The 23634-nt window shown below is 52.8% G+C and overlaps 2 protein-coding genes across 14 annotated transcripts in view; one reads left to right on the top strand and one right to left on the bottom strand.

Annotated features, from left to right (window-relative positions):
- EZH2 (enhancer of zeste 2 polycomb repressive complex 2 subunit) overlaps positions 1–2272 on the top strand; it is a 69371-nt gene extending 67099 nt beyond the window's left edge. For all 11 annotated transcript variants that reach the window (XM_053926821.1, XM_053926820.1, XM_053926817.1 and 8 more), the window contains 4 exons: positions 108–189; positions 972–1052; positions 1156–1240; positions 1950–2272. In XM_053926821.1, coding sequence (XP_053782796.1) covers positions 108–189; positions 972–1052; positions 1156–1240; positions 1950–2010 — 309 coding nt within the window. In that variant the 3' untranslated portion in view covers positions 2011–2272. The remainder of the gene's footprint in view (positions 1–107; positions 190–971; positions 1053–1155; positions 1241–1949) is intronic.
- A 4270-nt stretch (positions 2273–6542) lies between these two features.
- CUL1 (cullin 1) overlaps positions 6543–23634 on the bottom strand; it is an 88144-nt gene continuing 71052 nt past the window's right edge. For all 3 annotated transcript variants that reach the window (XM_053926063.2, XM_053926062.2, XM_024564445.3), the window contains 13 exons: positions 20230–20337; positions 20050–20156; positions 18725–18773; positions 18286–18417; positions 16784–16901; positions 15721–15797; positions 15461–15592; positions 13320–13412; positions 8880–8927; positions 8719–8801; positions 8191–8296; positions 7755–7868; positions 6543–7040 (listed from right to left, as the gene is read on the bottom strand). In XM_053926063.2, the coding sequence (XP_053782038.1) occupies positions 6960–7040; positions 7755–7868; positions 8191–8296; positions 8719–8801; positions 8880–8927; positions 13320–13412; positions 15461–15592; positions 15721–15797; positions 16784–16901; positions 18286–18417; positions 18725–18773; positions 20050–20156; positions 20230–20337 (1248 nt within the window). In that variant the 3' untranslated portion in view covers positions 6543–6959. The remainder of the gene's footprint in view (positions 7041–7754; positions 7869–8190; positions 8297–8718; positions 8802–8879; positions 8928–13319; positions 13413–15460; positions 15593–15720; positions 15798–16783; positions 16902–18285; positions 18418–18724; positions 18774–20049; positions 20157–20229; positions 20338–23634) is intronic.

The following is a 23634-nucleotide window of genomic DNA, read 5'->3' as shown; positions in this document are numbered from 1 at the left end:
TGCAGACTGAGTTCAGGAAGGGCCAGCTCTGCTGAGGAGCGTGTGTGCGTGCCCCCACCAGGTTTGCTCGCCTAAACCCGGCGCCGCCTTGTCCTCTTTGTCCTCAGATAATTTCTCAAGATGAAGCCGACAGACGAGGGAAAGTGTATGATAAATACATGTGCAGCTTTCTCTTCAACTTGAACAACGGTATGTTTATGAGCCAGGCCTGCGGGGTCTGCGTGGCACTGGGAGCCCTTGTCCACACTCGAGCTGGCGGCTCTCCCTCTCCAGCAGAGGTGTACGCGTGGGCTGCTGCTGTCACTTGCGGGGAGGAACCCTTTGTGGCCGAGTGGCTCTGGTTCAGAGGACGTGGTCTCAGAGCCACACGAGATGCTAGGGTGCCCACTGCTGCATCTTGACGGCTGGGGTCTGGAGCCAGCTGGGCGCATTGTGTCTCGGAGCCCCTCCAACACTTCCGGGCGTTCCTGGAGGACTGGGAGTGGGGGCTGAAGGACGCGGCTTCCCAAGTGACGTCAGTGGGCAGAGAACAGAGGGGCTGGAGTCTTGGGGACGGGTAGATCTGCGACGAGGAGCAGGTATTGTACGCAAGGTGTTTCAGTGACCCTTGGCTGAAATGAGGACAGTTTTCTGTTCACAGGCTCCACAAACAGAATAAAGATTAATTTTAGCTGTGAAAATGCTTATTTTCTTAATGTTGTGAAGAATTTAAGTCAGATTCCATTTGCAATATTTTGCTAATACATATTTACATTTAGGTAACAGTATTTGTGCGACAGGTATCCTGAATTAGCAATTAATTTTACCTAGAGCAGCATTTTCTTACGAATGTCATTTCATACTGAGTGTTGGCTGCATGATTTACTTGCTTCTGAAGGCAAACCCCGAGTATTTCTAGAATTGTAGTAACTTAGTGTTTATTGATCTAAAACTGCAATTTTTCACTGAATTGCGCTCATTTTTTTCTTTAGATTTTGTGGTGGACGCAACCCGCAAGGGTAACAAAATTCGTTTTGCGAATCATTCAGTCAATCCAAATTGCTATGCAAAAGGTAGGTGCTTCTGGACTCAGGACGCCTGCAGCCACACAGTCCACCAGCCCCAGCGCGCGGGTCCCTGAGCCCCTCCCTCCCTCACCCTTGTGTCTCCTTGCAGTGATGATGGTGAACGGTGACCACAGGATAGGGATCTTTGCCAAGAGAGCCATCCAGACTGGAGAAGAGCTGTTTTTTGATTACAGGTTAGTGACAGGGCAACTCTGGTGTAACCCAAGGGCTTTTCCTCTGGACTGGGAACCGGGGACAAAGGCTGTCTTTCTGCTCTTCACTGGGCCTGTGTTGTTGGAGGGACTAATTTTGGGTCATTCTTTGCCTTGGGCATTGGCAGGAGTTAGAGGATATAGTTTCCATTATACAAGCACTGGTTCTTTTAAAAAACAGAATAGAAAGAATGTAGGAAGCCCCGTTTTTCACCCTGCCGCAGGAGCTGGGTGTGGCCACCTGCTGGCCTCGAGGGTGTGCTCGGCGTGTCTGTGATGTTCCGGCACAGGCACACTTAAGGCACTATTGGCCGATGTTCTCCCTAGGGGTGACACTCTGGGTCTCCGTGGCTGAGGACATGGGGCCCCTGGTGTGTTCCAGCATTAGGCACCAGGCCGGCCATTTACCTCCTGGCTGAGGGTCAGGCTGACAGGCTGCCTACCACTTACGTGAAGGCAGGCAGGTGGAAGCCTGGGTGAACCTCATGGCTGAGCACACGTCCCATTCAGAAGCTCCATGTCAGCGTTCTGAGTACTTTGTGACCTGGGGCCCGCGTGCTGTCACTCTTGCTCTAAAGCAGTGCGGTAGTGCCGAGGGCACAATGGGCGTGTGAGCCTTTCTCTGCAGTGCGTGGCTGTGCTCACACTCACCTGGATGGGCTGCAGCCATGCCTGTCTTCTGCTCTTTCAGATACAGCCAGGCCGATGCGCTGAAGTACGTGGGCATCGAACGAGAGATGGAGATCCCTTGACCTCTGCTACCTCCCCCTCCTCCTCCGGAACAGCTGCCTTTAGCTTCAGGACCCTTGAGTACTGTGGGCGACGTAGAAAAAGAAAATGCAGTTTGAATTTCTGAATTTGCAAAGTACTGTAAGAATAATTTATAGTAATGAGTTTAAAAATCAACTTTTTATTGCCTTCTCACCAGCTGCAAAAGTGTTTTGTACCAGTGAATTTTTGCAATAATGCAGTATGGTACATTTTTCAACTTTGAATAAAGAATACTTGAACTTCTGCCTGTGGTTGGTTGGCATCCATCATGAGCCTTCAGCTGATTTTAGAAAAGGAACGTGTCCGAGAAGAATGAATGCTCACATTGAACGCTTTTGGTTTTGCTTATTAGTATTAATCTGCTTAATCACAACATGACACGTTGAACACGGGGGTTGGCAAAAGTGGGTTTACAGTCGTGAGTCACAGAACAGTTTATTGTATCGTTTGTACCTCGTTATAACCCTACTTTTTCATATGTGCAAGTGTAGTATACATGTGACACTGTATATTTTGCCTAGTTATACTTACTATTGACTATTAATAACTAAGTGAATAACGCTACCTGCATCCTGAGACCGGGGGTGGGGTGGGAGGTCAGCTGAGTGGCCGGGACAGGTACCCAGGAGCCTCCATCTGCAGCCTGATGACAGCCTTGGCCTTGGGGCGCTCCGAGTTCTTTGGACCCTCGCCTTCGGAAGCCAGCCGTGTGCGGGCCGGGCCGGAGGGGGGTTCCTTAGTCCGTAAGCAAACTAGTTTTCTAGCTTCCTGAAGTGTCACGGGAACCCCTCGGCCACCGAGACGGTGTTCCAGCACCTCCCAAGACTCACTGACCTGTGCTGTGGGCACCTCTGGAATTGGCTGTAGTTGATCTGTGTGTACTTGCTTTTTGACCTGTAATATGATCATCTATAAGACTTCAGTCCCAATTATGCAAGCGCTGAAGACACGCTGTGGTTAGTGTCACACCAGTGCACGAGCCGTGGCAAAGTCCCCACTGCGGTTTGCCAGCAAACACATCCACCTCCCAGGTTAGTCTCAGCCCCTCTGGCCAGGGGACAGTGCCATGTGCTCGGTTGGCTGTTGCTTACTACATCACATGGAAGAACAACACCCCCCCTCCAGGCTCACCGTGCATAGCCACGCTCCACCCTGGGTGCCTGGGACCCCTGAGATGCTCAGCCCAGTGGCCTCTATGACACGTGCTCTTTCTGGCCACTGCTAGCCGCCCCCAGGTGCACACAGCTGGGTGGTGGCACCTGGTGTCCAGGGAGGTTCCGCTCACTGAACACACAACAGACCTGAACGCAGTGCCCGGGCACATGAAAAGGCGCACTGATGGGCAACAGTCACTGTCGACACACAGCAGGCTTTCTGTGCCCTGGCTGGACACGTGCCTCTTCCTGACAGACTCGCTACCAGGGACACCCAACACACACCCGCCCCGTCCCGTGGGATCCTGGGCGACTTTCCTTTATATGGGGGCCAGTGTGGGGGGAGGGGTTCAGGGCAAGATGTACTCAAATGCCCAATTAACAAAGATAAAATGACCAGAAAAAGCTACGTTTAACAACATACGCTTTTTCCCCTCCTTCCCATGCCCCCTCCCCCACCAGGATTACTGCACACCAGGGATTTTCAGCCTTTTTCAGCGCATGGCACACAAGAACTCAGTACTAGGATTCTGTGGCTCCTTGCCAGGAAATACTCTTTGCCGATCTGACCTAAAAAAGTAATTTTGATTCATTCATACCTGACAGCTGCTATTGTGTTGGCTGCTGTCATTTTTTAATTTGACACCCTAAGGGAAGAGAGGTCAGTGCCCCTGACTAAACAGGCTAGAATCGTGTATTTTTAAGACTCCTGTGGCCCACTGGTGGGAACTCGCTACTGTGGTCAATTTCCTTATCAGAGGAGCCCGGAAGTCGGGAAGTTGTACCAGGTATTGTAGCAGAATACAGATGGCCCAAACGGTGGGTGTTACATTGCTCTCGGACAGCAGGTGGCCCAGCTGGTCCCTGAGGTTTTCCCCTAACAGTTGCAGAGCCTCATGAAGATCACCTGTGGCTCTAGCAGCCCCGACCCCATTCCAGGCAGCACTTGTCTCCATTCTTTTCAATCAGTATAATTTATATTTTCAAATGCCAATTATAATCATCTACCCAGAAAGTGCCACTTATTTCTCAATATTGTTGGTGCATTCGGCCTCCAGCCTCCTGTGTGCCCAGTGACTTGGAGCCCTGATTCCACCTGTGCCCAGGTGTCTGATGGCTGCCCCTGCCCCACAAAGTCGCGTGTAGACTTGCAGACAGGCAGGCAAGAGAGGGTCCACGTGGGAGCTTGGGCTCCTACGGGAATGAGCTGGTAGGCCCTCAGCCCCTTGCAGTAGACGCGCGAGGCTCCAGTGCATCACAGTAGGCAGTCTTGTGCAAATACTCCCCGCCTCACGAAGTGGTTTAAAAGTGAGTCCACTCACCTCTATGATTGTTACCACCTGGGCGGCCACTGGGCGACCGGGGAGAGATGCAGGGAGATCGCCTCAAACTAGCACTCAGCCGAGCTGCAGTGGCTGCTGCAACCCAGGGAAAGTCTTCAGAAGCGGGTTCAACTCGAACAGGTCCGGCAGCAGGTCTTCACCTGCATGTGGTAAAATCCTGTTTTTTTCTGGAAATTAGACACCAGTGTTCAGCAGCGAGGCTGGTCATCTTAGAGTGATCTGACCCATCAGTGAAAGTGTTTTAAATCCCAGGTGCTGCTCGTTTCCGTGTCAGCTGTTCCACCCTCCCCGGCTACTGGGCCAGTGTCTCAGTGCCCCACAGAGGCGCTGCCTGGGGGCCGGCCTGTGGTCCCACCCACGCCCAGAAGGCCTCTGACCCGCCTGGGGCCGGCCTTCCGCAGAGTGGTGCTGCGCAGGGAGTTCAGAGCAGCCAGGTCTCCCCAGGAGACTCTGTGTCAGTGTCTCTCTGCCTCTCTCAGCAGGCAGGCTTGCGTGTGGAGGCCCCTGACCATCCTTGTTAGGCGAGGACCTAATTTGGGGAGTAAAGTGATAAAAAGCCATGAGTTGCCCCGTTAAGCAGCAGTTGCCTAAGGCGAGGGGCAGGCACAAGGACGGAATCAGAGGATGTGGGGAGACTGGTCACCCAGCCCTGGTCCTTGGCTGCCTGTTTCAAATGTCCTCACTTGGCTGAGGGGCTGACCCCAGGGCACTCCGGTCCTGGAGGGACTCAAGGGCGGCCTCGGGATCTCACTGAATGACTTCCCACCCTCACACCAGGGCTCAACCCAAGTTCTGGTCCTGGCTCCCGGGTGTACCTGTCCCAGAGGCCAGGACAGGAGCCATGGGGAGGCAAGGTGTGCTGCGGCCTCACTCCCCAGTCATGGGGCCCTGGGCCCTCAGGATTGGGGGGTGGGGAGGTGTCCCTGGGTGGTCACCCTGCTTTTGTCTGGGAATCGTTTAGAAAGATATTTATAAATAAGTGTGGAAACTATTACCTAAGTGCTTAGTTTTATTACTTTTTATATCCTGTAACTTTTTTTAAACCTTTTAAAAAAACCTGTTACATGCTAGACCTCCCCAAGAAACTCTTAAGAACTTTACTTTTGTGTATTCCTTTGGCTGTGCTGCCTTCTACGTTTATAACTTTGAGGTTTAGGAGGAACATGAACCCGCAAGAGCCAAGAGCTGAGCCTGCTCGGGAGGTCTTGCTCCCGGCTCCCTGTCTTCTGTCTTCCTGCCAGAAAGCGAGAGATGTGACGCATCGACCATGGGGCTGACTGCGGCCAGAGGACGAGAGAGGAGTTAGGGGGACAAGCGGGCTGGAGCCCAGGCCCCCACGCTGGGAGCAGGTCTTCTCCTCGGGGGCACCCAGCTGGGAACATGCCAACTCACCAGCAGGTATCTTGAGAGCCAAAGGTGGTCCTACCACAGGGGCTCCTCAGTCAGGGATGGCGGCGACTTCTGCTGCTTGCTGGGATCCCGGGAGTTCCCCAGGAGCAGCCCTAGTGCGTCTTGAACTGTGGCTTCTTGTGTTTTAACTGGTTAGAACTGGAATGGAGGAGCCATGGGCCGCACAGCACCTCCAGGGCCGGTGCTTGCTCTGTAGCCTCCCAGCCGCAGCGGCAGAGTGGCAGCCCGCAGCTGGCCACCCACGTCCCTCCCTGCGCCACCACGCACTAGGGCCAAGCGCCCTCTTCTCCTCAGTGTCCCCACCTGTGAGAAGGGGACCTGTTTCCCAGGTCAGGAGGTCAGAGGGTTAACTCGTTCATACCAAATCAGCGTGTCACTGAATCTCACATGCCATATTCAAGTCACGGGAGGAAGCCACAGAAATGACCACCCTTGTCTGGGAAAAAAAAATTACAAGGGCGCTTACAATGTTAAGATCTCAAAAAGAAATCGATCTAAAGAATGCAGCATGTTAGGCTACAGGAAGACACTGGGAATGTAAATTTGCACAATCGTTGGACCTTATATTTACATATAGAAATTAGTAAAACTGAAAACAAAACCAAATGCAACTTGTACAGAAATCCTTTAATTTTCTTTATTTCCACACATTAAAAAATGAAACACACTATACAAATGGTTTTCCGAGCAGGTTACACGCGGGTCCGTCCAGACGCCTCTCCGAGTGCTGCCGACGCCGAGGCGCTGCGGGCCGGCAGCGGTGAGCACGCAGCCGATGGGTTGATTGAAATGCAGTAGCATGCAGCCCTCAGCACGGGAGGTGCGTTCCCTCTGTTCTTAAATTAGGTTAAATGGCATTGGTGTCCTTATTTACAGACTGGAAATGTATCGATCCTGAGCGGTTCTGACGTACAGCTGGCCGGCCGAGGGGAGTCCTGGTCTCGGTCGGAAAGGGAGGGCCCGGGGGGCGGCAGCTGCTGGGGACCGCTGTCGTCCGCGGCGGCACAGCCCCTCTGCCAAGGGCTAAGCCAAGTAGCTGTAGGTGTCCTTTTCCCCGTCCACTCGCTCCAAGTACTCTTTCTCGATCAGAATGTCAATGCATTTCTGGGCGTCATTTTAAGAAGGAAGAGGCAGTGAAGAAAAACATTTATCGTCATAGCTGAGACCGGCACCCCCACCTTGGCGAGCCCAGCAGGAGCAGGGTCCCCTTGTGGACCCGTTGGCCTGTGGCTCAGGACCTGTCTCCCTGTGTGGGGCCGCCTGGCGCCCTTCACACTGGCAGGGAATGGGGGGTGGGATGCCCTGGCTCCCAGTGTGACCCCGGCACTATCGGGAGTCACCTCCCAGCTGCAACTCTGCACTGGCTGTCATCTGCCCAGTGGCCCCAGAAAGGAAGGCCACTTTGCTTCTATTTCAAACCATCCCAGCCAGAGAGGAGCTGAATGGCAGTCACCGGGAGTCCCCCCATGGCAAACGACTCGAACACTGACAGCGGGAACTCCAGTTCCGGAGACCTCCACGCTGATGCACCAACAGCATGGCCGGCGGCCCCCTGGGGGCCTCTGGTGGGCCGGCTGCCACTACACTCTGCAGCTGGTGTCGGGGTACCAGCGTGTTCACGTGGAGAAGACCAGCTAGCTGAGCACTTAGATTCCACACTCCTCTCCGGACGTCCACGGAAGTTTTAAAAAGGAAGTCCGTTTTCTCTTGCAGAAGCTACTGCTCGCGGGTAAGCAGGCCCCTCTTTAGGAAAGACCCGCTCCTAGCTCCACCTCTTCTAAAAAAGTCTCCCCATCGCCCATCACGCGAGCCCTGTACCTTGATGACGGGGACCCGCGGCTTGAACCGAGAGGACAGCTGCGTGAGCACCTCCCCGAGCAGCTGCTGGTGCTTTAGGACCTTCCGCATCTTCATGATCCTCACGATGGCCGCCTGCAGGATGAGCAGAGCGAACACCTGACCCCTGCCAGCCAGCCTCCGAGCAGCCAGGCCCTCCCAGGAGACATACTGCAGGTGAGCGGGCTACCTACCCACCTACGCTTGGTCTTCGGAGCAATTCTACTAACTTGCCCCAACCACAGACCATTGAAAAAGGAGAGGAGGCTGGTCTTCTGGCCATAGCAGCTGCCCAACCCCGCCATCAACAGGCTCCTCCCCTCGCATCTGGGCTCGCCCCACTGATTTGCTCCTGCATGTTGTTCCATTGGCCCCACACAGAACTACCCGCCCCCGGGGGAATGGACATGCTGGTCACCTGAATGAGCAGCTTGCGGTCCTCCTCGATGTTTTTGTGTGTGGTCTCTTGTTCCTGCTTCTGCTCGGTTTTCATGGGCACGTTGATGTTAACCCTTAACTTCTTACTGTCAAGGAAGTCAAGGAGATGATGTCACACTGTCCTTTGACAAGGCAGGCGGGGAGGATGCAGGGCGGGGGTGACCGCCCCGAGCTTGGCAAACTGGCCCTCCAACCGAACCCCAAGTGGCTCTGCCCCGGGTCCCGGGGCGCTGCATGCTGGCCCTCCACCGGCTCCCTCCAATTGTGTTAGGAGAGATGAATCAGGACGCTTGGACACAGAGGTCCAAACTTCTAAGTGAATTATTTGGAGACTTATTTGCCGTAAGAAAAAACCCAAACCCCCAACAGTTAAATGCAGAAACACCTAGAATCGTCACATGATGCCCGAGGCCACCATGCCTGCACTGAGCCCGCTCCCGGCCGTCTGCAGGGACAGCCGTTCATGTGCCCGCGGGCTGGGGACCACCGAGTCAGCAGGTTTCCTTACTTTTTATAACCAAGGTATAATTTTATTAAGGTATCTGGCTTCAATTCCACCTCATCAACATTCGCATTTTCGTCTTCCAAGACCTGTAAGGAAACAGCTGTTACTATACAATCTCAGAAAACGGCCTTTTGTAACTTAACATAAAAAGTGCACAAACATACCAGTAACTTTGATTTCAATAAAATCTGTAGAACTTGTGCCAAAATGTCCTGCAATTAGAGAGAAAAGGGTAAGTTAAAGAGAAAATGAAGTCTTCTCTGCAATAAAAACCACAGGCAACCCCATAATCCATTTTTTCCATAGGAAAACAATGTCACCCAAACTGACAAATAACTCAGAGGAAAGAGATGGTTCTTTTGGAGATTCCCTAAACCCACTGTGTCCCCCAGCAGCTTCACTGGAAAGTGGCATCCCCCCTTTCCAGCCTCAGTCGCCCAACAGTGACAGCTGAGGACTCTGGTGCACGTAGGAATCGGAGACCCCGCTCGGCTGACTCCCTGAATCAAACTGACAGAGACCAGTCCACTCAGATGCCTGACAGCCCCTCCGGCACAGGGGTCCCTGGAGGAGATGCGGGAGTGTTCCAGCAGGGCCAGAAGAACGCTCTGTCCAGGGACACTACGGGGCTCAGGCGGTGACCCGCCGTCCACTGGCCTTTGGTGACCGCTTAGCACACTGCGCGGCCCTGGGGCCGTCTCCTCCCCATCAACAGCGGGTGGGCAGCCCTTGCAGTCTCCCTCGGGCTTCACAGCTTCATGCTCCCAGGAAAGGAGAGCACGCCTGCCCCCACCATCCCCTGCAGAGGGTTGGATTCCTCCACACCCAGGGCCTCACCCACAGACGGAGGGATGGACGGACGGACGGATGGACAGACAGGGCCCTGCCCTTGTCTTCAGGGCGCCATCTGGTCAAGGGCACAGGGGTGAGGCTGTTGAAGTGGCCTGTCCTGAAGCCCGTCCCCACCAGGGGCCAGCTCCGTCGCTGAGCACTAGTTGAGACCCGGCGGAGAGCTCTGATTGGAGGGCCAGTGAGGGGGACCCAGGGCACGCATCAGCCCAGAGAGCAAGCGCCCTGCGTCTGGGGCGGTTTGCCTCCACCTCGCCTCAGCACCCTCTCGGGTGGGGGTAGAAGGAAGGGGAAGGAGAAAAGACCCTTCCGTACAAAGGAGCAAACTCATTTTGGCATTGGAATTTCAAGGGTCTCCTGGGCCACCTGGAAGCCTAATCTGCGCTGTGTGAGACCAGCGTTACGCAGACAGTGAGACCAGGCCAGCATATCCCCAGGAAAAGGCCGCCCCATACACCTTAGGAATACAGAAGCCAAGAATCCTCAGGAAGATTCCAGCAAACCAAACCCAGCAGAATACAAAAGGCACTACATGCCGTGGCCTCGTGGGGTGTATCCCAAGCAGGCAGCAGGCCTGACACGAGGAACCAATAGATGCCACAAAGTCTCCGCCCAGAGTGGGCTCGCTCTCACAGTCCAGCGCTCTCCCGGGAAGACACCGAGTGGGCTCGGAACTGGAGGGGCCTCCGCCGTCTGGTGAAACCTACCCCGGGCCAGCAGGCGAGAGAAAGGAGAAAAGGATGTCCGAACGGGAAGAGGAAGAGTACAGCTCTATTTGCAGATGTCGTGTATTTGTATATTAAAAAAAAAAAAAAAAGGCCCTAAGGAGTCCACAAAAAGGCTGACACCAGGTGGGTGCAGCCTGGCTGCAGGGCACAGGGCCAACCTGCAATACTCAGCTGTGTCTGTCCACCTGCAGTGGACAGCGTGCCCACCGACGAACGTCACAAAGTGACGAGGAGTAATCTCAGCCACGGGGGCACAGGGGCAGCACGCTGACAACTACGAGCGGTGGCTGAAAGGACTGGAGACAGCCAGCCCAAGCACGGGGGACACCCAAGCACAGGTAACCAATGCCCCAAAGCCGCCCAGGACAGAGGTCGCCCTCTCTGACCCACCACCAGTCCCGCAGCACTGGAACGTGCTACCTCTGGATTCACGTGGAAATGGAAGGGACCGGGAACAGCCGACACAGCTGGAAGCCTCAGTTTCAAAAGTCACCACCAGACAACCGGCCACAAAGATGACACTGGACAGATGGTGGAACCAACCGAGACCCCAGGAAACTCCGCACACGTAAGGACAGCCGGTGCTGTGATGTTGGTTGTACCCGCTGCCGCCAGGCCGCGCCGCCACAGTCCTAGTTAATCCTCAAACTTCTACTGACTTTCTGGTTTACTTTTCCCTCTTCAAAAGACTTTACTTACGTATTCTTGCAGAGGAAGGGAAGGAGAGCGGGAGAGAAACATCCTTCCACTGCCCCAGTACACACCCGAACTGGAGGCTGAGCCCGCAACCCACTCACGCGCCTGAGCGGGTCAGTTTGCAGGACGCCACCAGCCGAGCCACGTGGGTTAGGGCTCGCCTTCTCTTCCCTCACTCCCCACCATATCTCCCGACAAGAGTGGGCTGTGCTTGTCAGGAACGCGCAGAAATGCCAGGGCGAGCTAAGCCTGTTGGCACGCACCAGGTGAGAAACCCCAGGACTGCAGCTAAGAAACTGGTCTGCAGGAGAGGATCCAGGATGGCGCCTGATGCCCCTCCCCAGGGACCTGTGGACACGGCTGGCTTCATTACATGCCGACCATCACACCCTGGGCAGAAGCACGTGATGCATGGCCAGGCACACTCCCCGGAAATTCTGAGCACACCCACCTTTTCTTGGGAATCCCCACCCTGACCCCGCACACCTCCCCGCTCACCCCCCTGCCAACCCTTCACAACCTGCCCAATTCCCTCAAAGTGCAGCGGCGCCCCTGAGCGCGAACTTGCCCTCCTGCGTGCTCGCCCTCCTGCGTGCTTTGACCCAAGAGTCTGCTCCGCTCTCCACAACACAGGCTCATTCCATCGGTGTGAGAGATGTGGCAGAAGGGCCTCCCTCTGGAGTCCTGGACCCGTGAGGGTCGGTGACACAATCAAGAGGGAAGGGACAGTCTTAAATTAAATATGGCACCAAAAACACAAGCAACAAAAGAGGACATAAAGTGGACATCATAAGCGCTAAAGCTGCGCGTGGTAAAGGAAAGGAACAGATGACCCACAGAGCGGGAGGAGACCTGTGTGAGTCGGGGCCTCGCTCCAGAACGCACACGCACAGACACCTCCCCAAGCAACGCTGGAGACAAACCCGATTAAAGCGTGGACAAGAGGTCTGGACAGACATGTCTCCAAAGGAGACGCGCAGATGGCCATGGGAGGACATTCACTGTCACCAGCCATCAGAGAAATGCCGATCGACACCACGACGAGCCACCAGCACCCCGCCCACCCTCCCGGCTGGAATGGAAGAGCGGGTTTCAGCGAATGCTGCCCAGGGCGCGGGGCCGGCAGGGCCTGCTGGCGCGGGGACAGAAGGGGCGGCTGCTGTGCAGCAGTCTGGTGGCCCCCGGCAAGGTGAATGTGAGTTGTTCTGACCCAGCCATTCCCAACCTGGGCGTCACCCAGGGAACTGAAAACGCGCCCACACGAAAGCCTGGATCTGAGCATTCACTGCAGCGTTACCCGCAACGACCAAAAGGCAGGACCGACCCGCCGCCCACCAGCCAGTGAGTGGGTAAGCACGACACGGTCCGTCCACGCGCTGCAGTCTATTTCAGCCACAAACAAGGAGTTAAAAGGTGCATCCGCGCCACAACACGAATGCGCGGGCTGAGTGAGGCGGGAGCGCACGGAGCCACGTGTGACAGGACTCTGTGTGCACGGTATTCAGAGCAGGCACCCTGACAGGAAGCGGTCCGTGGACCCGGGGGGCCGGGCTCCCTCCGGGATGATGACAACGTTTGGGACAGTGGTGGTGGTCGTGCGCCTTTGTGAAAAACTTCTCAACTGTAGGCTTTAAAATGCACCGTTTTCTGTGAAATCTATCTCAACAATATAAGTGAAGATCTAAGTTGGCGATAAGGAAAGCTTTGCTGGGGAGGGGCGAAGAACGGGCTGAGTGAACCTGAGAAGAGCATGTGGTGCGTGCGTGCGTGTGTGTGCACGCATGCTACACCAGGCTGAAACAGCCTTCTAAATGGGTCTGTGGGAAGTGACCTCATGGGCGCTCTGACCCTAAACCCTAAACTGGGCAGCTCGTGGTGGACGGTCAAACTCTGGGCTCACAGCTCCAGGAAAGGCTGTCAGCCAGCCCCACCCACTGTTCTTGTGCATCGAGGCCGAACCACAGCTGAAATGCCAGAGTGATGGTGTCCCTGGAAGAGGGTGCGAGCCCTCGAGAGCGCACCTGACCTTGCTGATGACCCTGTAACCCACTCTCCACCTGGCTTTCTCCAATCCTGCCCCTTCCTTAATGTGAAACGTGGAAAGGAAGATGCAAAACTGTCATCCTCCCAAGCATTTGAGATCTTGCTCCCCAGGATATGTTCTGAGTCAGTTTGACTCAAATAAAGTGTTATAAAAATACAAAAAAAATTTAAAGTTTTAAGAAAGGTGTATTAAAATCCCGGAAGAAGAGCAAATTCATAGGGAAATATGCGGCCTTCCCCACCCCTCCCCACCGCGCCCGCGAGACTAAGGGGCGGAGGGGCAGGTACCATTTTGATCTGCGTGCTGTCCGTCAGCTGCTGCACCGCGTAGGCGTCCTCCGTGTTGTACTGCAGCAGGATGGCCATCTGGAACGTCGACGCCTGCGCGGCCCCCACACGAGAGAGAGGCAGATGTAAACACGGGGGAGTCACCCAAGAACACGTCGCCGAGTCCCAAGCACCGAGGACGAGGCGTGCAGTTCCACTGCAGGGCAACACGCTCCTGAAGGACGGCGTCCCCCTTTCCAAACACTAAAATGATCCTGAATTTTCTCCTAAAGAAGGCTGTGCCCATGTAAATACACGTGTCCACACTCGCTTGTACAAACACACACTCACCCATCTGGTACCTATATGGAGACAGTAAACATCCATCTTCAAATCTGTTTTTGCACAAAGGCCAAGGAAAAGTACCTGCTGGTGCATCACTGACGCAAAACCACCTGCACACTGCACTGCATTTGATTCTTTTTTCCCTGAGTACTCGCCTGTGTAAAGTCTGATATGGTTTAAAGCAAACCCCAATGCTAAGGTGTCTTTCTGGAAACCGTGCACCAGGTTCTGCAGCCTAAAGCATCGCCGAGAACAGCCGTCCGCAGAGCCGGGCCCACCACAGCAGTCCCTTCACCCTTCTCTCCCATGATCCACAGCAACAAGTGAAGGTCCATGAACGGCAAGCCTTGGTCAAGGGCCCCGCAGGCCTGGGTCAGTGCCTTGGAGGGACAGTGGTTCTTGCCACGCAGAGAAATGGCCCACGGGAGGGAGCAGGGCTTTGCGACCTCTCCTGAGCAGGTGAGCAAGATGCCCCTCACCTCTCTACAACTGCAATCCAAACAATCTCAAAGAAATGTCCCCTAGTTTGGCGGCAGTTCCACCCATGCATACAATCTGCCAAAACTCAATTTGCACACTAAGTCCTGGCTGGTGTGGCTCAGTGGACTGAGTGCCAGCCTTTGAACCAAACTGCTGCTGGTTCGATTCCCAGTCAGGGCACATACCTGGGTTATGGGCCAGGTCCCCAGTAGGTGGCACACGACAGGCAACAACACAGTGATGTTTCTCTCCTCCTTTCTCCCTCCCTTCCCCTCTCTAAAAATAAAATCTTTAAACAAAACCAAACCAATGTCATTCACAAAACTGTTTAAAAAAAACTGCATGCTTACAATGGGTGCCTTTTATTGCATGTAAATTATCTCAACACAGTTACATAAAATTACTTAAGGAATCAAAAAAATAAAACACAAAGAAATAGAGTTTTGTATCTTAAATAAAAATACAAGGGCAGAGAAGAGTAGGTGCCGGTCACACCCTCAAAGCCTCCCTGGGCCACTGGGCGCGGCCAGCATACCCTGTACTGAGTACGAACACACAGACTCTTGTGTGTGCTGATGGGGGATAAAGAAAACAAGACCTCGACTGTGCAGAATCTACATTCAAGTCGATACAGAGCTCTGGGCCTGGTATAACCAATATTATACACTTTGACAGTTTTATCAGAGTAGACTTATGGGAACTTTGCTGAGCAGAGTGTGACCGTGTGGAATGCATTCCGAAGTTTCTTAGCACTTAAAACTGACCCACGACTATCTTTAAGCTCACCAGCGGATTGTTCTCAGAGAGAACAGAGCTACTGGCTGTGAGGCCCGCCTGGCACGAGTGTCCACGTCGAAAGAACCTGGACTCTGAGGGAGAGGCCCTTGACTAAAGGTCATTATTACTTAGCACCCAGCATTGCTGTGACACCAACGGTCATCATGGACATGAGACCACTTGCTGCAGGGACCGAACAATTGTTACAACTGAGCACAGAAAGCGCCAGCTGCGGCTGGAACGGTCAGGCAGGAACTGGACCACACACTTATTAATTAGCCCATTATTTAATCTTCACACCACTTCCTAAGCAGAAGCACCACCGACTCCCTCATTTTATGAAAAGAAAACTGATGAGGCTCAGTGTCATCGTTAAGTAACTTGTCCCTTAGCCAGGGGACTCAGGACTCAGCTCCTCTGACTCGAGATCCATGCTGCGTTATTAACCTCTGTTCCGTTTTCTCAGAAGCTTAGCTCTAGATTCTGGATTCTGATTTCTGCAATTTATCTTATCTTCACTGAGACTTAAAAAATACTCCAGAATAAAAAGGTGACCTTACCTGCAAAGTGTATCTGTTCTTGAAGCAGTTCGTGACCAGCTCTCCCTTGGACAGCTGGTACAACCACGTGAGCTTCCTGCCACTGTGGCGGCTGGCGTAGAAAGCGGTGAATCGCTGGTAGCTGCGCTCCAGCTGGAGGGAAGAGCAGCATGATGTGAACACAGACCTGGTGGGTGGCCGCCCAGCACACCGGCCCCCACAGACCACCTGCCCCTCCCGCCCCTCCGCAGCACGTGAGCGGGGGGCGAAGGCGCACATACCTCCGACGGCAAGGCGAACGTGCAGGACTGCTGGAAGGGCCACGAGCCGGAACTCAGAACCTGGATACTGAAGTCCACTGGGGCGGGAGCAAACCGGGAAGGCACTTCGTTAGTCTCAGGAACTGGGAACGCTCTTTCTCAAAGCACATTCAAGACAAGACCCGCTTCAACATAAAACTAAGACTTTAACTTCAATTAAGTTATTCATCAACTGAAATTAGTAAAAGGTGGGAGAGCCAGAAATTCTTCTCTTCCAAAGAGTGAATTTTTCGTCTCACTTCTAACTCGGAACGAGGAAGTCACAGGCCTGCTCTCTTCACATGCTTCAGCTTTGCGCCACAAACGACGTCGCCACGGTCAGGCCCAGATGGGACGGCACGCTGAGGGAGCAGGGGCCCACAGGCGCAGGACCACCAGCACCACTAACAGCACAGCCGAGCGCGTGGCCACCGTACAACTGGCAAGCCGGCAATGGGGAAGCTCCTTTCTTTTGGGAAAAGTCCCTGTTTCTCATCTAGAATGACGCAATGACTCTCACGGTGTCAGCACCGCCAGTCACTCCATGGCTGCCGCAGGCCTCACGTGGGAGCCCGGCCTGCCCAGCCCCCAGCGCCAACCTGAAGCCACATGCTCTTTATTAGCCTAACCCTGCTATCTACATGGCCACGTCAGTTTCTTATTCTTTAAGAAAAAATAATTTAGACCCAAACTAAGGTTAAATGGAACTCTGCATGCATTCCTGAGTTGGCAGATGCCCACGGGGGGGTGGCCATGCCAGCCAGTGGAAGAGATCGGGCTCAGGACCTGGATGTAGTCCCCAGCTCTGCTGCCCAAGCTTCCCACCAGCTGAGCTCAGCACAGGCCCCGGGAGAGGCTGGCAAGGTCCACGGCTGTGTCTCTAATGTCACACAGGACTCAGGCGGGGTATAGAGTGCCTGGGAGGGACTTCTTGTTTGTCGTCCTTGAATTCTTGATAAAGGACCCACCACCCTTCCTATGTGCCATCTCTTGCTTGCTTCTCTCAGAGCAGCCCGAAAGGGGCCTGCAAGCACGTGGTACTCACAGTCCAGCGGCTCTGAGTTCGTCAGGTGCTTTTTGAACTGCTCGTTCAAATCTTTGCTCACGCCGATGTCTTGAAACATCCGCTGAAGTTTAGAGGTATACTCAAACCCACAGGCTTGCTGCAACGAACCAGGTAACGGCCTCATTAGTTCCCACGGGGATGTGAACGCACGCATGTGCGGATCTGCGAGAAGTCACTGTACGTGACATGTGCCCCACTGCTGAACTGCGGCTGGAGCTGGTGCTATTCAACTCCAGCTCACGGTGCAAACGTGCCCAGGTGAAAATCAACACACTACTAAATAACAGAGGTGTAAACTGAACACTGAAGTCCTCACACACAATGTAACTATCACTTGAGCACCTACGAGCAGGAATTTGTGACACCAGCTAGAATACAAAGATGACATAATTTGTCTGTCCCTTAACCGTTGCTGCGGGATAAACTATGTCTCCCACACTCCTATGTTGAAACCCTAGCCCAACACAATGGTGTATGTGGGCGGGGTCACAGGGAGAACATCAAGTTTAAACGTGGCCACGTGGGTGAACCTCCACGTCGGAACGGCCATTCTAAGAGGACACTATCAAGTTCATTCCCTTTGCCACATGAGGACATGAGAGACGGTGGCCATCATCAAGAGAGCCCTCACCAGAAACCTTGATCTTGAACTTCCCAACCTTCAGCCCTGTGAGAAATAAGTTCCTATTACTTAAGCTGCCCAGTCTATGGTATTTTGTTATGGGTCCTGAGCCAAATGAGACACCAACATAACTATAATTTCAGGTCAAAGTATAATAGTTCTAAGACGTATAACAGCACTTGACAGGCCAGAAAGCATGGAAACGAACACAGGCTAATACAGAGGTGGCCAAGTAAATAAAGAACTTCTCGCCAAGGCTGCTGTGGCTCAGTGGATTGAGTGTCTGCCTTCGAACAGAAAGGTTGCTGCTTCAATTCTCAGTCAAGGCACACGCCTGGGTTGTGGTCCGGGTTCCCAGTTGGGGTGTGCGAGAGGTAACTGATCGATGTTTCTCTCCCTCCCTTATCCTCTCTCTAAAACTAAATACATAATAAGATTAAAAGACCATATCATTATTCCCATGGGGGGGGGGGAAACCCTTCTCAATAGCAAAGCAACGTGACTCCTTCTGTCCCCCTGCAGGTACAGGGCTACAGGCAGTGACCCAAACGCACACACAACCAAACCCCCCACCCAAAGCCTCCGGCACGGGAGTGCTGTGCAGCGCTGCTGGGTGAGCAGAGCTGAGCACGGGTGTGGGGATCCAGGGGACAGTGCTCGGATGCGGCAGAGCAGCGGGCGGGCTGGTGTGCTAGAGCCTGGGTGGGGAGGTCTGGGGGAGGAAGGCCCGGCCTCGGCATAGGGTCCTGGTTACACATTAACATGGCTTAGCCCGACTAATCACTGTATTTCTGGGGAAACGAGGAACTTTTCACAATGACCTAAAAACAGGGTTCTTGCAGGAGAAGAATAACCCTACCTTTAATTTGGAGATCATGCTCGCTTCGGCGTCATCGCTCGCGCTATTCTGATGCACCAGTCTTTTGGCCAGCATCTTCGCGTAGAACTTCTGGAACACGTCCTTGTCCTCTATGTACTTGAAGACGACCATCTAGCAAAGCCGCCGAGAGAGCACACTGAGCCTGAAAGCGCCCATGGCCTGAGGCAGCCAGGGCCAGCCCGCCTGCGCTGTTTTGTCTGCCTGGCGCCATGGCAACAAACGCTGCCCCACCATCTTTAAACACAGTCATTGGAGAACACTTAAATGACAGTGGCTGGTCGGGACTTGACAGATTTGAAATAAGATACGTGATTCCATCACTGTCCACATTTAAGATGCCCTTATATGTAAATAAGCTTAAAACAACTTGTCAGGTGAATGACCACTGAAAACTGGAAGTGATTATTAAGCACCTTACCACTTGATTGAGCGTATCTTCTAGTTCTGCTTCTTCTGGGTTCTTGGAACTGGAATTTAAGAAAAAGGCAGTGTTTCAAAACAAATCAGCAAACGTTTCATCAACAAGCACCGCTAGGCAAACGGTCACACCAGAGCGTGGGTTTGAGCACTGCCAAGCCCGGTCTCCGTCAGACTGGCGTGTAAGGGGAGTGACCGCTCCCCACCAAGGGCCACTTGGTCCCTCATGTGGTAAGCCTAACATGGAAGAAAAGACCAGGAAACAACCTTTAGAATAACCCATGATGAAAACCAGCAGGAGATACTTATTAGAAAGTTCAAAAACATGTTCTAAATCAAGTTTTCATTTCCTATAATCCATTTAAATATAAGTAAATGACACTTTTCTAATTGGCTCTACGATATGCTTTAACTGAAAAAATAAGAAGGCATACAGTTCCAACAGCCTAATAAAAGGGAGACATCATTTACGGCCCTGGCCGGGTGGCTCAGTTGGCTGGAGTGTCATCCCGTGCACCGAATGGTTGCAGGTTTGATGCCTGGTCGTATCGGTGTAAGAGACAACTGGTTGATGTCTCCGTCTCTGTCTCTCTCAAATCAAAAAAAAAAAAAATCCTCGGGTGAGGACTTAAAACAAAGGATAAAGTTTATTAATACTAAAACCAGCAAAATTTCGGGGCATGAAAACCTATGGCAACAGTGTGTGTTGCTGCAAGGACTTAGAAGAGCAGAGGCGCCTTGAGCTTCACTCAGGAAGCCGTGCAAGGGAAGAAGCTGAGGAGAACCACACCAGACACACCACCTGGAGAGACCCACAGAAGACTGCCTCTAGCTGTCAGTACACACGCACGGGTACGAAAAGGGTTGGATGAAAAATGAGGTGGCTAGCACGCAAACCGCAGGGACAGCTATGGAGCCAAGGCACTAGCAGAGCAGAGTACCCAGCAGTCCCGGGGCAGCAGCACCGGGAGAGGCCCCGCTGCGCAAACAGCAGGGGGCTGCAGAGCAGGCGCTCCACGGGAAAGAGGGCACTTGGCCTGCAGAGAAACACCAGGGGCAGCAGAGAAACAGCCGTCGCCTCACCTGCCCCACCCAATGGGCTTTATTTAGCCAACAGAACAGGTCCCACTGCCGGCAAGTCTAAAACACATGTGACACACAGCATGCGGTGTCTTTTAGGAAGGCAAAGAATATTAGCTCTGAAGTATTTTCATAAGGGGCACAAAATTATACTTTTGTGTGTCCACTGTAATACAAATTTTAATTCCTCAATGAAAGCTGAGACTTGAAAACAGGTTTATTAAGAACAACAGGAAGTCACCCTACCTCTTCTTCAACAAGGAGTCACAGTATCGAGCCAGCAACTCAGGGGACTTGCTGGACGACTGAGCCATTTTGGTGACCGCGTTGTTGTTGATGAAACGCCCACAAGCCTGCGATCACACACAACCCAGTTAGAGGGCGCTGCCCCCCCCCCACCCCAAAGCTGCCTGCCCACATGCCCACCTTGTCCAGGGCGGCCACGAAGCCCGCGTCGTTGTTGAACGCCGACATGACCAGGGCGTTGTACTTTTTGTGCACGTCCAACACCGTCTGGACATACATTTTGGGGTCCTTAAGTAGGGGAAACACAAACAAAAGGCGGTTACTGGGGATTAAACTGTGTATTCATGTGCTGCTAGAGAGATGCTTTTTCAGATGACAACAAATAAGATCAAGAAATAGTTTTGGTCCCATCATCAAAACACAAATGACATTTGAGCAGGAGGAAGTCCCGTCACCAAACGAAACACGAGCACTAAGGCACAGGGAGCTTAAATTAAATGGTTTGCAAATGTTTCCAATTTCTCGGCAGATATTAATCCTCAGCATTCGGGAACGAGAAACCGGAAGTCCCCAAGTCTTAACTATTCTGCATTTTTGTAACACTTTATGTACTTGTTTTTCAGTAATACTGAGTGACCATTAAGAGTAAATCATTTTTCTGTGAGTTATAATAAATTCCAGAACTTTTCTGTTATCACAAAAATGGAAAGTTTGCTGTTACTATGAACAAATAGATTGTGACAGGATAAATCCAGTGTGTAAAGTGGCCCCTACCAGATACAAACGTTTAGCAAGAGAACACATTAAAAGGGAACTTAACACAAAAGAATTGCATATAAAAACCACTTAAGGCACGGAGAGTGAACACCAGACGTGTTTGCCGCGGGAGCATCATCTGTCCCATGCCGAGCTAGCAGCAGCATCGATCTCCCCCCCCCCCCCCCCCGCCACGGACGAGGGAAATGCGTGGCACTGCACAGTCGGTCCGCGCATGGCGCACACCCCAAAGCGCCCCCCCACCTCGGGCACGCATCGCACTGCACACACGCTCGTTTCTTCAACAGTGAAAATGGCGTCTGCTTGACTTCGCTTGGTTTTGCGTTGAAATTGATGTTTTTGCCAATTCAGATTTTAGACAGCTTTCTGATTTCATGTCAAATTATGTCACAACATTCACAGACTCTTCGCATTTTTCTGTGAAAGCACTGCCACTGAACTTTAGCCCACAGCAAATACCCAAGCAGTAGAAAACGCCAGCAAACATTACTGGGTAGTGTTCGAATAGGATAACGTTCAAGGTCAATGTCAACACATTACAAAAGAATTGCAGGTCAAGATCACCAATTTAAGGACCTTTTTTGTTTCCAAAACTTAATATTTCTTGGAACACCACTCCCACGATTTCCCAGATTCACGTGAAGTATCTTGCGGACATCAACGTATTTATTTTATTTGCATGAATGATTCACTCTAGCAGCAGGGGGCCACACTCACACACTGTCATCTATGAGGAGGACGGGGCGGAGATGACCCTCGCCCCTCACGGTGCAGCCCAGCGCCCTGCCCTTGCTCTGGGCCATCGCAGTGGGCTCTTCGGAAGCAGGAATTTCTGGGTTGACTGCAGCCCTGGCAGGAGAATTACAATGCTTTCCCCTGCCTTCTTGATCAATTTTTCTCAGATTCAGGATTTGTAAAAATAAGAGTATCTCAAAAAATGCCAGGAAAGAATTCCCTGTGGAAAGACAAATCTTCCCCAAGGGCACAGAAACCTTCAGATTCCAATTACAAGATTCTTATTCTGACAAGAGAAGACCCAGCCAGAAGCCCGGCTGGTGAGAAGTCCGGGTTAGAATGGCACCCACAAAGGGAACCTGACTTTGGCCTCTGAGATCCAGAGCAAAGGCTCTTAGAAACCCGACAAGGGCAGATGGAGACGGGACACAGAGGGACAGCACAGAGGACAGAAGTTAAAGGAAGGGGCAGCCAGGAGGGCCCAAGAGAGAGAAGACTCCAATGGTGCGAGACGAACAACCACACGGCTGCGACAGGAAAGGGGTGAGGAGCAGAGGGGAGAGACTGGCTGGATCAAATGCATTTTCAAGAAAACAAAGACTCGTGAATCTTCAATGTGTGAGAAACAAAGGGAGCAGGGACTGGTTTGCTCACAACTGCCCTTTACTGGATCTGACACAAGAGCGCTCTGCCCAAGAAACAGACACGGTGCAGGGCCTGCCCCTGGGGAACCCCACCCCACTCCGCAGGATCTCAGTTGTCCTTCCTAGCCAGTGCCCACCAGTGCCCGCCCGCACCTGCCCGCACATTACCTCCAGACCAGCACGCATGCCTGCCCTAGGGAGCGAGTCTCCCTGCCCCCGACCCCCTTCTGGATTGCTCTCTCTCCATTTCTCTTTTTTCTCGTTTCCATTTCTTTCCTTTTCTTTTTTTTGAATTTTTATAAGAGTTTACTTGAGCCAAATTGATGACGTATGCCGGGGAGAGAGATCTCAAATGCTCTGCGTCTACTTCTCTTCTTTCAACATTGTTTTGTGGAAAAACCCCCAAATACATTTGAAATCACAAATAGTGAAATCCACCCCACACTCACCATCCAGCTTCAACAGCAACCTAACACAAAACCTGCCCACTGCAGTCTGGCTTCTCTGACTCCCTCCCTCTCCACCCTGCCCCCGCCAGCCCCGTGTCGCTCTCCATCTGAACTGCCTCGACCTAACTGGTACACTCACAGCCCCCTTCACCCTCGCAACCCATTTCCTATGCAGCAGTGACTTTTAAATAAAACAGGAGGCGGCCCTGGCTGGGCAGCTCAGCTGGTTAGAGCGTCCTCCCGATAGGCCAAGGTTGCGGGTTTGATCTCCACTCAGGCACATGTAAGAATCAAGTAATGAAGGCATAAATAAGTGGAACAACACATCGATGTTTCTCTCCAAAAATCAGTTAAAAAAAATAAAAGAGAAATCTGATGTTGTCAGTTTCATACTTATTGCAACCCTCCCTGGCTTCCCCTGGGCTCAGGAGTCAGGCAGTGCCCCCAAGGTTTCAGTTTTGCCTCGTGCATGCCACTTCCCTTCTCCTTGTCACCCTGGACCTCCTGGTTCTTGGAGTGGGTGGGGGTTACACCGTGGAGTCTTGGCTGTCTAGGAGCCTCATTAGCACCAACTCCTCCACTGGTCTCAAGTATTCTCAGGGAAGCTCTCTGAGCTCCCAAGACAGGTTAGGGTGCCCTGTTACACACACGGCCCAAACCCCACTGGAGCGCCAATTGCACCGTGAGTTGAGGCTAACGGCAGCCTCTCTTGCCAAGACTGCCCAGCTGCTGACTCCTGCTCTGCCTAAGTGCCTAGGGCAGCAGCAACCACCAACCCTGTGTTACGTGGCCTACTCAGAAACACCATCATTGTGGTGTTACCTTTTATTCCACACATTCCCACTAAGGGAACGATGCTTCCCAGAGCCTACCTTCTCTCCGATGCTAGTTTAGATGGTGAAATGCACGCCGCACATGAAGAGGTCTGAGGGCACGGTTCCCTGAGAGCTGGTGGCTGTCAGACCTGACTTCTGAGGATC

The sequence above is a fragment of the Desmodus rotundus genome, chromosome 6, assembly GCF_022682495.2.
Source record: "Desmodus rotundus isolate HL8 chromosome 6, HLdesRot8A.1, whole genome shotgun sequence".
NCBI classification, from domain to species: Eukaryota; Metazoa; Chordata; class Mammalia; order Chiroptera; family Phyllostomidae; genus Desmodus; species Desmodus rotundus.
This window is presented reverse-complemented; position numbering and strand designations above follow the sequence as displayed.